General features: G+C 44.3%; 2 protein-coding genes across 4 annotated transcripts in view; one reads left to right on the top strand and one right to left on the bottom strand.

Annotated features, from left to right (window-relative positions):
- RANBP17 (RAN binding protein 17) overlaps positions 1 to 15,033 on the bottom strand; it is a 267,568-nt gene that overhangs the window by 21,168 nt on the left and 231,367 nt on the right. The gene's annotated exons all lie outside the window — the stretch shown is intronic.
- Positions 7,224 to 15,033, top strand: part of LOC127055633 (uncharacterized) — a 75,348-nt gene continuing 67,538 nt past the window's right edge. The window contains exon 1 of the mRNA XM_050962852.1: positions 7,224 to 7,649. Coding sequence (XP_050818809.1) covers positions 7,397 to 7,649 — 253 coding nt within the window. The 5' untranslated portion in view covers positions 7,224 to 7,396. The remainder of the gene's footprint in view (positions 7,650 to 15,033) is intronic.

Raw genomic sequence — 15,033 nt, 5'->3', positions numbered from 1 at the left:
GGTTAGGCACCTGGGCTAGGAAAGCTGCCAAAGAGGTTTGCGCCCTGGTTAAGTTGGCAGTTACAATCACCGGAGGGGGCACCTTTGCCTGATCGTAGCAGCAGCAAATGCAGTGATCCAAGAAGAAATTCTTTGATCAGACACCAGACGACCTTTCATCCTGTGGACCACTGCAACGAACAATTGCGTCGACTTGCGAAATGTCTTGCTCCTTTCAAGGCTAGTGCTCTCCTGACATCTAGGGAATGCAATCTATGCTTCTCCTCCTCTGACTTATGCGGCTTTGGAAAAAAAGACAGGCAAGTAAATGTCCTGGCCCGGGTGAAACTGCGAGACCACCTTAGGCAGGAAAGCTGGGTGCGGCCGCAGCTGGATTTTGTAAAAGACCATGTAGGATGCGTCTGAGGTAAGCACCCTAATATCAGAGACCTGGTAGGGGAAAGTCATTGCAACTAGGAACACAAATTTCCAAGAAAGAAGGAGAGAGCAGGAAGTCAGGGGCTCGAAGTGAGGGGTCCCATGAGCTGTGACAGCACAAGATTCAGGTCCCATGGCAGGACAGGATTCCTGACGTGTGGGTAGAGTTTCTCGAGGCTTTTGAGGAAACTGGCAGTCATGTCCCAGGCGAAAACCGACCTACCCTTGAGCGATGGACGGAAGGCCGAAAGAATGGCCAAGTGGACCTTGACAGATGAAAGGAACAGGCTTTGGAGCTTGAGATGCAGAAGGTAATCCAGGATTAACTGCAGCAAGGCTCGCTCGGGGCCGAATACCTTTATCCGAGGTCCAGCAAGTGAAAAGCTTCCATTTGGCCAGGTAGGTTGCTCTGGTGGAGGGCTTTCTGCTGCCCAACTGGACCAGTTGGACAGCAAACACTCCTGCCTCTGTTTGCCTGAAGCTGGGAATGAGTGACAGGGGATGGATCACTTGATGATACCTGTTCTGTTCATTCCCTCTGGGGCACATAGCACTGGCCACTGCTGGAATACAGGATACTGGGTTAGATGGACCTTTGGTCTGATCCATTCTTATGTTCTCCTTATTTAACCAAGCAGCAGCCAAGCCGTCAGGTGCAGTGCCGCCAGCTTCAGATGTAGACAACTGCTGTGGTTTTAGGAGAGCAGGTGTGGCCTGAGCAGCAGCTGTAACAGAGCAGCCACCGAGAGGTCCAGCAATGTGCCAAGCTGTTGCTATAAGGATCACCTTTGCCCAGTCCTGCTTGATTTTCATGAGTACTCTGTGGCACTGGAGGGAAGGCATACAACGGATCCCCTGACCATGGGAGCAGAAAAATGTCTGACAGGGAACCTCTGTTGATCCCCCAAATCAAGCAGAAAATGTGGCATTTCCTGTTCTGCCTGGCCGCGAACAGGTCCACTCAGGGAGTCCCCCACCATTGGAAAATGAAGCTATTTCCGGATGGAGGGACCACTTGTGGTGAGACAAGAACGTTCTGCTGAGGCCATCTACCAAAGTGTTCCTGGCCATGGGGAGGTGCGTGTTGGATGAATGCCATGTTGCACACAGAAGTTCCAGAACCTGCTGGCTTCCTGACAAAGAGCAGATGATCTGGCCCCGCCTTGCTGCATTGTCCATCAGGACCTTGAGCACCCTGTTTTTTATGTGAGGTAGGAAGGCTTGACAGGCCAGGTGAAGTGCTCTGAGCTCCCTGACAACGTGTAGGGAGCCATTGTGACTTGACCAGTGAAATCGCCCAGGGTGGCTCCCCACCCCAGCATCCGAGGCATCGGAGACGAGGGTCACCAACAGGGATGGAGGGAAGGAAATCCCCTCCAACACCAATGCAGGATTCTACCATGATGTGGGTGATGACAGTATGTGGTCTGGGACCCTGACCCTCACATGGTCCATGCTGTGTCTGTTGAGGACATAGACCGATGCCAGCCATGCCTGCAGGGGTCTGAATTAGAGCTGCGTGTGCCGGACCACATAAGTGTAGGCTGCCATGTGACCCAACAATTGCAGGCACATGTGAGTGATGGTGAGAGGGTGGGTTTGCATGCACGAGATCAGGACGGCCTGGCTTGGAACCAAGTCCCGGGGAGGAAGGCTCTGGCCTGAGTAGAGTCGAGGACCACTCCAATGAACTCTATGTGTTGCACTGAATTAAAGTAGATTTCTTCTAGTTTATTAACAGCCCCAGGTCGCAAAGGTGGAGCAAACCAGATCGAGATACTGCTGTACCTGATCCTGGGACTGGCCCTTTATTAGCCAGTTGTCTAAGTATGGATGAATTTGCACGCCTTGGCACCTCAGGTAACACTGCTCTACAGCCAAAATGCTTCTGAAATAAATGTAGTCCAACTTTACTAATTCTGGGTCACTGAGAATGAAAATGATGCTTAAAATTGTTGATTGGATCTAGTTTTCAAGATATGCTATTGGGTCAGTATATACGACCCTTGACTTGGGAATGGCGGAGGATAAGTGAGTTATAAAGGGAAGGGATCTCAATTTAAACCAGAAATGACTAAAATACATCTTTGACTGGATCTATGAATAAATCTATGACTGGGTTTGGACAGTAATTGCTTTTTAGGCAAAACAATGAATGATGCAATCTGAAGCTGGTATTGCGTCATACATGATATGAATTGCATCATGTTATTCCTAGAAGTCATGGATGATGCAATCATAACGAAGCTTACACCACTCTGCTGAACAAATTGCCCTATATCAGCTCTAGAAATCATACAGTGTCCTGCTCTCTTATTTGTCAGTGTTTGATTTTGCAAAGGGACACATTTCTGTTTAGCCAAAGTGAGCAGCGATGCCTCGTACTTGTGTGAACAGTGCAGATAACTTCTGCTATGTTTGTGGTGAAGTGACTTTTGCATATCAAAAGCGCAGTATAACCACTATGGTTAAGAAAGCCTATTACCTTTATTTTGGCTGCAAAATTGGAGATCAGGACAAGAGGTGGGCCCCACACATATGCTGCAACACTGGTGCAACAAATCTTGGCCAGTGGTTGAACAGGAAAAGGAAATATATGCCTTTTGCAGTGCCAATGATTTGGAGAGAGCCAACAGATCATACCAGCAATTGTTACTTCTGCATGGTGCCTCCAGTTGGGAAAGGTGTGTCAAAGAAGAAAAAGTGGATGGTGCATTATCCAAACATTCCATCAGCTATACGCCCAGTACCTCACGAAGAAGGACTGCCGGTTCCTGATGCACCAGAATCATTCTCACTTGAGTCAGACGAGGAAGAGGAAGAGGATGAAACTTCTGGTCCTGAACCATCAATGTCACAGGACCCACATTTTCTCCCATCCTCCTCCTCTGAACAACACCTCATAACACAAGGTGAACTGAATGACCTTGTCAGGGATTTGGAACTACTCAAGAGTAAGGCAGAGCTGTTGGGCTCCAGACTACAGCAGTGGAATCTCCTGGCAGGCTATCAGGGCAAATGGAGCCCATCAATGCTTGCAGACTATTGCTGGACGGTGACGAGAGATGCTCCATTTAATGAATACAAGAGACAAGCCAAGAAGAGCCGAGTAGACACTGAATAGGACTAAACTATGTACATAATAGTTTTTTGCCTTTTGTTTCATAATAAATTTTATTTTATTTATTTATTGCTGATTTTTAAAGTGTTACATAAACAGGACAGGTGAAATATTATGATGTAAAGCAACCATAAACACATGAAAAGACCTAGGTTTACAATTTATGATTAAAACTACTATCTACACAATATATATAGACATGAAATGTAAAAACTTAAATATCTTAGAAACAGTAGCCAATCAGTTGTTTTAATTGTCATATTTGAATTCAGCACATCGAAATACATAATAAATACCACATTTTATCTCTGAAGCAGATGACTTCTCAAAAATTGTAGACCAGTGTAAGCGGCTACTGGCACTATGCGCTCTGTAAATACTCTTGGGGCTGATGAGAGACCGAAGGGCAGCGCCGTGAATTGAAAATGGTGGTGGCTTTCTAGCATGCTGAGGGGTGTGTAAGCTCAAGGAACAGAGGGTGGCACAGGAGTCTTTAAGGCTGTGGAGTCATCCATCAATCAGTTCTGAGAAGACCCCTGCTCCCTCAAATGGGTGGACCTGAAAAGTAGCCTGCATCTCCTGAGACAGCCTGGAGGACTGCAACCAAGAGCTGTGCCTCATGACCACCACAAAGGCCACTGAGTCTGTACCATTCCATGCCATCCGAAGGGCACCTCTCACCACTGCTTTTGCCCTCTTCCAACAAGGTGACAAACTCCTTGGCTTAGTCTTGTGGAAGGCCCTTCTTCAACTTGCTGATGGAGTCCCACAAGACCTAGCAGGGCTTGATGGTTAGACACCCAAAATTGCAGGCTAGCTGTCGAATAAATTTTCCTGCCTGCATTTTCTGTCCAGCCTCTTGGCATCTTCATTTTTTGGTGTGCTGCTTACCTGTTCCTTTCATTGATGGCGGACACAACCAGGGAGGGTGTGTATACAGGTACTGAAGGGTGGGTATATGGGTACTGAAATCCCTTTGCCGGGACACAGGAAGAGGGGGTCTGCCACACAGATTTGGCAATTTTAAGGACCCTGGGTGGATGGACAATGCGACCCAGTTTGGGGTGGAGGAGGGTATGACATGAAAGAGGTCGTCAGACTCCTCTGCTAGCTCCTCGACCTCCAAGTTCAGTTTGGAAGCCACCCTTTTGAGCAGGGCTTGGTACTCCTTGAAGTTGTTGGGGGGCTGTTCGTTTGTGAGGGGCCCACCACTGCTTCATCCAGAGACAACGAAGATGATTGCACTGCAAGGGGAGGCGCGGTGTCCCCTTGCTCATCTAGAGATGGCTCCTTGGGCGTCAGGGCCCGCTGTGCTGCTCCCCATGTCAGATTTGGCATCATGCTCCGACTGTAGTGCTGGCTGTGTCGGGGGCAGCTTGTCTGATGCGGCCTGGGAGGAACAGTGGGAGTATGGGACTGGCATAACAGGTAAACCCCACAGGTTCCAGTACTGCCATTGAGCAGGCCATTGCCCGAGCTGCACCAGTTTCATGGGCTAGTGGTGATTTGCTTTTTATAGGTCAGGGGCTGAACTCTCCTTCAGACTCAAACCATTGCCCCTCCCACCCCCCGGTGACCAGAGTGGAGCTGTAGATGCCTGAATCTGCTGACTGAACCTTGTCGGGAACCGCAAGGAGAGGGAAAAGACTGGTGCCTGCCCAAAGAGCAGTACTGGGGAGCTGGAGACTGGTGCAGCAACTGAGAATGAGCTGGAACCTGGGGGATCAATGCCTGGGAGATTGCCAAAGTGATGGTAATCTGTGCCATGGTGAACTCTGGTGGGAGGCCCAACGATACCGTGGGTATGGGAATCAGTGCCGTGACTCAGGTGTCCTGTGCCTTGTAGGTGGAGACCCTGGTATCAGGGACCTGTGTCTTCTAACCAGGGACTGAGACTGCAGTGCCAGGGTCCAAGGCCGCTTTGATGGGGACCAACCACTCCAGTCCGGGGACTGGGGATATGCTGCTGCTTTAGAGGGCGGTCCCACAACCAGCTTGCCCATAGATGCTGGGGCCTTAACTGGGCCCATCATCTGGCTTGGTGTCTGCAATGCTGGCTGGCCTACTTGCTCTTTGGCTGCCGGGTCCACCTTGGGCACAGATGACCCTAGTAGGGTTAAGGACCCACTACTGCTCCCAGGAATTGGAGGTGGGTCCCTGGCTGGGCTACGGGGTCCAACTGCAGTGGTATCACCAAGCTGCTCTGGGGCGGGCACGTGGCCTGCTTCCTTTTCTCTGAGATGCTGGCAGGTCCGTCAACTTTGACCACTTCTTAGGTACCGCAGAGGGGGAACGGTGCCTGGTGGATTCTGGTGCCAGCGATGCGCTGTGCACCGATGCTGAAGTGCCAGGCGAGGAATACTATCAAAAGGGTTCCGAGGTAGGATGAAGTGCAGCCTCCATGAAGAGGGCCCTCAGGCGGATATCCCACTCCTTTTGAGTTCTAGGGTGAAAGTTTTTGCAGATCCCGCTCTTGTCCTTTCTGTGGGACTCCCCCAAACACTTTGAACAGCTATTGTGGGGGTCACTAATGCACATTGGCTGGCTGAACAATGAGCATGGCTTAAAGCCTGGGGAACAGGGTATGCCCTGCTGCGAGGCAAATTCCCAGCCGGGACTCTAACTCCTAAACTACTACTCTAACACTTAACTTAATGGTCTAAGTACCTATCAACTAAAAACAAAAGAGACAGAATGATGGACTGTAAGAACCGCTAACACTCTTGCCATGCAAGACAAGGAGCTCAGACCAACTGTCATGGGCGGTAAGAAAGAACTGAGATGGCGTAGGGTCGGCGGCACCTAATATATCAACGTATGAGTGGGGCACTCAAGGAGGCGCTACAGCCGACCCTATGGATACCGCGAAGGCAAAAATCTGCAATGACTGTGCACATGGGCATGCACACACCTAGAATGGAACTGACATGAACAAGCACTCAAAGAAGAACTCTTTCTCTCTCTGTCTTTCAGCGAAGCCAGGCCTTTGTCTCATACGGGTGATTCTTTGCATTCCTTTTGCACCAGTAGGACAGGAGCACCTACCCTTTCTGGATAACTATTCTTATCTGAGTGATGATGGGAATACAACTGTTTCAAGTACCAGCATCTCTGGACAAATGAAAGGTTATAGACAATCTGATCCTCTCAGTAGCAGAACACTGTAGTTTCACACACTTCCTAGGCCAATGCCCTCAGCAGGAGTCTGTTTCTCTATAAGTAAGCTCGTCACTTGTCAGCATCTTCCCTCCCACCCTGCAACTGTTGCTGGGAGTTGCACTGTCCACCCCCCCTTAAGATGGTTGGACATAAACTGTCTCCCCCTTCTGTCCAGTGTTTTAGGAACTGCTACCCCTCTCCTCTAAGCTGATAAGACTGTTGCAAGTTGTCCCCTGCCCACAAGCTGTTGAGATTTGGAGCATGAAGGCAGGTAGGAGAATACTTCTCATTATGGCAGAATCTCTGCCTAGGTCTGTTTGTCCTCTGGTCTTCTGCCCCAACATAGCAGAACAGCCTCCCAAAGTTGCCTTCAAGCAGGGAGACAGGGCGAGGTCAGATAAAGTTTATTACTGACATTATCATTGAAAATAAACTGGAATAATTATTTTAACAACCGTTTTGGGTTAATCTACACAAGAGTTGAAAAGCAAGATGTTGAGGGGAGGCTAGGGGATGAAAGCATTTCAGAAAGTTGAAAAAGCTACTGGGGGGGAAGCTGTTCTAGACTTGATTTTAACAAATAGGGAGGAACTTGTTGAGAATTTGAAAGTAGAAGGAAGCTTGGGTGAAAGTGATCATGAAATCATAGAGTTTGCAATTCTAAGGAAGGATAGAAGGGAGTACAGCAAAATAGAGACAATGGATTTCAGGAAGGCGGATTTCGGTAAGCTCAGAGAGCTGATAGGTAAGGTCCCATGGGAATCAAGACTGAGGGGAAAAACAACTGAGGAGAGTTGGCAGTTTTTCAAAGGGACGCTATTAAGGGCCCAAAAGCAAGCTATTCCGATGGTTAGGAAAGATAGAAAATGTGGCAAAAGACCACCTTGGCTTAACCACGAGATCTTGCATGACCTACAAAACAAAAAGGCGTCATATAAAAAATGGAAACTAGGTCAGATCACAAAGGATGAATATAGGCAAATAACACAGGAATGCAGAGGCAAGATTAGAAAGGCAAAGGCACAAAATGAGCTCAAACTAGCTATGGGAATAAAGGGAAAGAAGAAGACTTTTTATCAATACATTAGAAGCAAGAGGAAGACCAAGGACAGGGTAGGCCCACTGCTCAGTGAGGAGGGGGAAACAGTAACGGGAGACTTGGAAATGGCAGAGATGCTTAATGACTTCTTTGTTTCGGTCTTCACTGAGAAGTCTGAAGGAATGTCTAGTATAGTGAATGCTTACGGGAAGAGGGTAGGTTTAGAAGATAAAATAAAAAAAGAGCAAGTAAAAAATCACTTAGAAAAGTAAGATGCCTGCAAGTCACCAGGGCCTGATGAAATGCATCCTAGAATACTCAAGGAGTTAATAGAGGAGGTATCTGAGCCTCTAGCTATTATCTTTGGGAAATCATGGGAGACGGGGGAGATTCCAGAAGACTGGAAGGGGGCAAATATAGTGCCCATCTATAAAAAGGGAAATAAAAACAACCCAGGAAACTACAGACCAGTTAGTTTAACTTCTGTGCCAGGGAAGATAATGGAGCAGGTAATCAAAGAAATAATCTGCAAACACTTGGAAGGTGGTAAGGTGATAGGGAATAGCCAGCATGGATTTGTAAAGAACAAATTGTGTCAAACTAATCTCATAGCGTTCTTTGATAGGATAACGAGCCTTGTGGATAAGGGAGAAGCGGTGGATGTGATATACCTAGACTTTAGTAAGGCATTTGATACAGTCTCTCATGATATTCTTATAGATAAGCTAGGAAAGTACAGTTTAGATGGGGCTACTATAAGGTGGGTGCATAACTGGCTGGATAACCGTACTCAGAGAGTAGTTGTTAATGGCTCCCAATCCTGCTGGAAAGGTATAACAAGTGGGGTTCCGCAGGGTTCTGTTTTGGGACCGGTTCTGTTCAATATCTTCATCAACGATTTAGATGTTGGCATAGAAAGTACGCTTATTAAGTTTGCGGACGATACCAAACTGGGAGGGATTGCAACTGCTTTGGAGGACAGGGTCAAAATTCAAAATGATCTGGACAAGTTGGAGAAATGGTCTGAGGTAAACAGGATGAAGTTCAATAAAGATAAATGCAAAGTGCTCCACTTAGGAAGGAACAATCAGTTTCACACATACAGAATGGGAAGAGACTGTCTAGGAAGGAGTATGGCAGAAAGAGATCTAGGGGTTATAGTGGACCACAAGCTTAATATGAGTCAACAGTGTGATACTGTTGCAAAAAAAGCAAACGTGATTCTGGGATGCATTAACAGGTGTGTTGTAAACAAGACCCGAGAAGTCATTCTTCCGCTTTACTCTGCGCTGGTTAGGCCTCAACTGGAGTATTGTGTCCAGTTCTGGGCACCGCATTTCAAGAAAGATGTGGAGAAATTGGAGAGGGTCCAGAGAAGAGCAACAAGAATGATTAAAGGTCTTGAGAACATGACCTATGAAGGAAGGCTGAAGGAATTGGGTTTGTTTAGTTTGGAAAAGAGAAGACTGAGAGGGGACATGATAGCAGTTTTCAGGTATCCAAAAGGGTGTCATCAGGAGGAGGGAGAAAACTTGTTCACCTTAGCCTCCAATGATAGAAGAAGAAGCAATGGGCTTAAACTGCAGCAAGGGAGATTTAGGTTGGACATTAGGACAAAGTTCCTAACTGTCAGGGTAGTTAAACACTGGAATAGATTGCCTAGGGAAGTTGTGGAGTCTCCATCTCTGGAGATATTTAAGAGTAGGTTAGATAAATGTCTATTAGGGATGGTCTAGACAGTATTTGGTCCTGCCATGAGGGCAGGGGACTGGACTCGATGACCTCTCGAGGTCCCTTCCAGTCCTAGAGTCTATGAGTCTATTAAAAAAAAAAAAAAGGCAGCACTAAGGGTATGTCCTCACTACAGCTGGGATAGTGCCTCCCCACCCAGGTAGACAGACCTGCACTAGTTCTACTCAAGCTAGCAGACTAAAAAGAGCAGTGTGGATATTGCTGCACAGGGGGAAGCTGGGGCTAGCTACTTGAGTATGGACCCAAGGACCCAGGTGGGCTTTTACTCAGGCAGCTAGCCTCTGCCACAAGATCCACACTGCTGTTTTCAGCCTGCTACCTCCAACAGAGATAGTGCATGTGTCTACCTGGGCTGGAAGGCATGCTCCCAGCAGCAATGTAGACATACCCTAAATGACTAGCCCAAGGTATCTCAGTGAGTTTGGGGCAAAGCAATATATAGAGCCCACCAGTCCTGACTTCCAATTCCCTCTCTAACCCTTCAACAACACTCTCTTCCAAAATTATTATTATTTATTATCTGTATTATCATAGCACCTAGACACTCCAGTTATGGATAAAGTCCTTGATGTGCTAGGCACTGTACAAACACAGAACAAAAAGACAGTCTCTGCTCCAAAGAATTTCCAATCTAAGGATAAGAGAACAGACACCAGATGGCTACAGACACAGAGAGTATAAGGAAACAAGACATTATCGGTCAGCATGAGAGACAGTGGTCTAAGCAAACTATGGTAATCCTACTTGACTGCATCAGAGTAGCGCAACAACATGATATTTAGGGAAAGCCGATCAAATTATTAATCTCCAATAAATTATCCAATACATTTAAGCCCTTCTTCTATTTTCAAATTGTTCACACATTGATCTTAATTTCTATAGAATGTATTTGTCATTTGCAACTATTTTAAAGAAATAATTAAGAACATGTTTGATAAAGTAAATCAATGATGAACTGCACTGTACCAGAAGCTATTCTAAATAAACATAGATGACAGATAGGTGATAAAGATGGTAATAACTAAGCTACTACTTTATCTTTTATAGTCACCACAACATTTCTTAGTGAATATCACTTTTCACAATAACAACAAAGGATAATAGCACAAGGCTATTTCATGCAATCATCAAAACAAAGTGAACTGAATATTATATTTCCTCCTAAACACATTACCCCTGCAGTTTGACACTCAACTTTTCAAGAGCTAACGTCTCTCGCAAACTTCCTTCTGAATTTTTTCCGATGGACTTAAATCCTTTAAGTATCTATGGAAGATTATTTTACATATGCTAAAAAGATTTTGACAGGAGACTACACTAACTCTAATTAACTGATTAATTTTAAGGGGAGCTCTGTGGGAGTTCAGCAGTAAACTAAGATAACTTAAGGACCAGATTCTGTATTTTGGCTACGGCTCTGTTTGTACTGCTTTGGTAGTGATGCAAAGGGACTGGATTCTTGTAACTCACCAGCAGAGAATCCTTTTCGGGCAGAGCTGACTCCTGCACAGGCTGTGCTGCCCACCGGCACAGGGTATTTGTGTTAGGGAAGAGAGGAGCATTGTGAAGGAGTGCTAAGCTTGATTAATACTTCACTGGAGTAAAAATCCCCTAGAGACCACATTCCAGTGGCATAAGTTAGAGCAGTTCTTAGGCTGCTTTAAACACACAACAGGGTCAAGCCACTACAGAATCAGAGAGCTGTAACTGACCCTGCCTTCACCTTGAGGAGTTTAGACCCAACGGAAAATCGAGCCCAAAATTTTTAAAGGCAGAATCTAAAAATCCTTTTTTCCCAAGAAGTAATTGGTGGAAAAATAATATATGAGGCTTTAAGAGAAATTTTTCTTAAATGAAGCTATCTAATAAAAAACAAAGTTAATGGTTTAAGCATGTCACTTTTAAAAAAAGTGTATTTGTTAAAGTGAAACACAATCAAACATCTCTCTAAAATGAGAACATAATAAAAGTACTAAAGAAGAAAGTAACATGATTTATTAACAAATTGATACCGAGGCATTGCCAAACTGGAAGGGTGGTGGGAAGAGCTGAACCACTCAGGTGTAGTGTATCCAAGTCAAATTTAGACTTTCTTCATGGGAAATACTCTCTTACGAAATTATGCAGTGAACTACAGTGTGTCTCACCTGTATGCATATCTTCCCTTCAGAGTTACGCATTTTCCTAGTGAGCTTTTTGTGAGCTGTTAGAAGGATCTGAGAGCCCCTTATTGAAAATTTAATCTAATTTAAGTGTATTTAATTAGTCTAATCTCTTAGAAGCGATGCAGCAAGAAGGAGAGGGGTGATGGGGTCAGGTAAAGAAAAATACATTAGTTTTAATGGACCACGGATCATAGAGTCATGGAAATGCAGGGCTGGAAAGGATGTCGAGAAGTCATCAAGTCCAGCCCTTCCCGTGCTGTGGCAGGACCAAGTAAACTGAGGCCATCCCTGATAGGTGTTTGTCCAACTTGTTTTTAAATGTGTCCCATGATGGGGACTCCACAACCTCCCTTTGAAGCCTGTTCCAGAGCTTAACCACCCTTATAGTTAGAAAGTTTTTCATAATGTCTAACCTAAATCTCCATGCTGCAGATTAAATCCATTACTTTTTGTCCTACCTTCAATGGACCAGGAGAACAACTGATCACCTTCCTCTTTATAAAAGCCTGTTACATATTGGAAAACTGTTATAAGGTCCCCGAGCCTCAGACTTCTTTTCTCAAGACAAAACATGCCTATTTTTTTTTTAAACTTTTCCTCATAGGTCAGGTTTTCTAAACCTTTAATCATTTTTGTTTTTCTCCTCTGGATTTTTTTTTCTCCAATTTGTCCATCTTTCCTAAAGTGTGGTGCTCAGAACACCAGGACATAGTATTCCAGCTGGGGCCTCACTAACGTCCAGCAGAGTGAGACAATTACCTCCTGTGTCTTACATCCAACACTCCTGTTAATACATCCCAGAATCATGGTAGCCTTTTTTGCAGCTGCATCATATTGATGACTCATATTTAGTTTATGGTCCACTATAACCTCCAGGTCCTTTTCAGCAAGTCATTAAAGAGCTCCTGATGGAGCCATATTGGCCTCTTACTATTCTTCCTATCTTTCCGTTGCATCAGAATAGTTTGCAGTTGTGCCTTTAATATTGTCTGCTGGAAGAACTGCCAGATCTCTTGAACTCCTTTTTCCCTTAGATATTCTTCCCATGGGACCTTATGTACCAGTTCTCTAAGCTTGTTAAAATCTTCTTTTTTGATTTCCATTCTCCTTATTCTGCTCCTCTCATTCCTTCCTATCCTTAGAATAAATGAAATCTGTCATTTCATGATCACAGTCACTGAAATTGCCGATATCCAAACTATAATCCTAGTGGAATTCTCTGGGTCTATGTCTTTTGTTACTGGAAACCAAATCTACCTTGATCACTACGGGCTTCTGTTATCTATTAATATTTGTCTCTTAGAAGCTTGGTTAAGACATTTGTGAAAGGGAACTCATAAAACTGGGTGACAGGGCTACAAAATGGCAAATGAAATTCAACACTGATAAGTGCACAGTAATGCCCATTGAAAAAAGCAATCCCAACTATCCATATATAATGATGGGTTCTAAATTAGCTATTAGACAACAAGGGTAACAGTATATTAAGAAACTATTAGAGAAGGGATGGAAAATAAGATAGAAAATATCATAATGACACTACGTAAATTCATTGAGCATCCATGCCTTGAATGCTGTGTCCAGTTCTGGTAGCCTTAGCTCAAAAAAGTATAGAGTGGGACTGTAAGAGGTTGAGAAGGAAACCAACGATGTCCAATGGTATGGAAGTACTTCCTTCCATTTGTTTGGAACTTGCTGCATATTAATTTCATTGGGTGACCCCTGGTTCTTGTGCTATGTGAAGGAGTAAATATCACTTCTTTATTCACTTTCTCCACACCATTCACGATTTTATAGCCCTCTAATATACCCTCCTTTACTCCTCTGCATAGTCATCTCTTTTCCAAGCTGAACAGTCCCATGTCTAACCCAGTATGGCAGCCCCTACGTTCTTATTTGCCACTAAAGGTATTAATAGTCACATAATGGACTTATCTTCCCCCTTGAAAGGAGAAGATATCCAATATCAAGGTGCCTTTTACTTGTTCTCTTGCACAGGAGACCTGTGTTTCTCCTATTTAGCTATGCCCTGTATACGAAGGAGAGGGGCCTCAACTAATACACAGTTGTGAAGGTTGATTAGGAGGCAGAGCTCCTTAAGTCTCTTTCGTAGTGCAGTGAACTGTGCAGTGAATGGATCATGGTTCCACGCAATACTGAACTTATTCAGTGTACATGGACTTTTGAAAACTGTGTGCCTGGCGCAGAAAGTTTTTCACAACACTATAAAACCTTTTCTTACCTGGTGCAAAAAGTTTTCCAGATTATGTACTGAACAGAGAAGGGCTCCATAACAGTCCTTGCCGCACTGACTACTGCATCTCTACATGAGCCTAGTCCTATTCACTATGCACCTTGCATTGGGCAGGACAATCCAGTGGTGTCCAATAGCAACTAAGCAACCTTCTATGCAAGTATTTACCCAGAAATTTCAACTTGATTTGTTGGAGTAAGTTGATTTTTGTTCATAGAGAATCTACCCCAGCATTCACTTGGCAAAAATATCTGTCAGTGGCAGATCATCAGTTAAGTGGTAAAAAACACAAAAGGGAAAGTCACTGTTCCTTACTCATTTTGGTACAATACTGTATTATTTCTAGACAGAAAATACCACTGCTAATTGGATTTTGGAAAACCACACTGCCCTGACAAAATGAGTGGCACTATTCACAACATTGGTTCAAACCTGCTAAATGGAGATGATAATTTTTTTTTAAAGTAGCACTGAAATGTTTTTCTGAAGTCTTTGCGTTATGTAACAAATGAATGAAGTATGGCCAAAGTTAAACATTTTTAAAGTGCTCAAGTATTACAATGCATTGCAAAAATAAAGAATAAATATTTGTTACACTTTTCTGTGTATGTATTTGCTATTTTGAAAGTATTTACATAGCATACAAAGACAAGCTTATTGAGAACTACAGTCAGTTTTTTTATTCTGTAATTGAAAAATGTTGGCTTATTTTTTCATGCAAAAGCAATGAATGGTAAGTAATACACGATAAATACACAATAAATGTATAGATATGATGGTAAAACATCATCCTAATGATTTCATTTAATTATCCTGAAATGCATTCTATTTAATATTCACTACTCAAAAGCCAATTTAAAAGTGAAAGAGGTGATGGGACTTATTCAGAAGGACGGACTGTCATTCATTGCAATAGTTATCTAATATACAGAAGTTAATAAAGCAGATTAATCTACAAGTCCCTTTAAGCCATCACTGAGTTTAGAACAACTGCCTCTTTGACCTTTAACCCTCCTGCTGTGCACCAGTAGCAGGTGCCAGCTGCACTAAAATTATGGCTGACGTGTTTTAACGCAAAGTCTTTTCTTACTTTGCTTCTGACCAGCAGCTGACCCTGCAGGAGTGA

Source organism: Gopherus flavomarginatus, chromosome 7, assembly GCF_025201925.1.
Source record: "Gopherus flavomarginatus isolate rGopFla2 chromosome 7, rGopFla2.mat.asm, whole genome shotgun sequence".
Classification (NCBI taxonomy): domain Eukaryota; kingdom Metazoa; phylum Chordata; order Testudines; family Testudinidae; genus Gopherus; species Gopherus flavomarginatus.
Note: the sequence above shows the minus strand (reverse complement) of the source record. Positions and strands in the feature narration are given on the sequence as shown.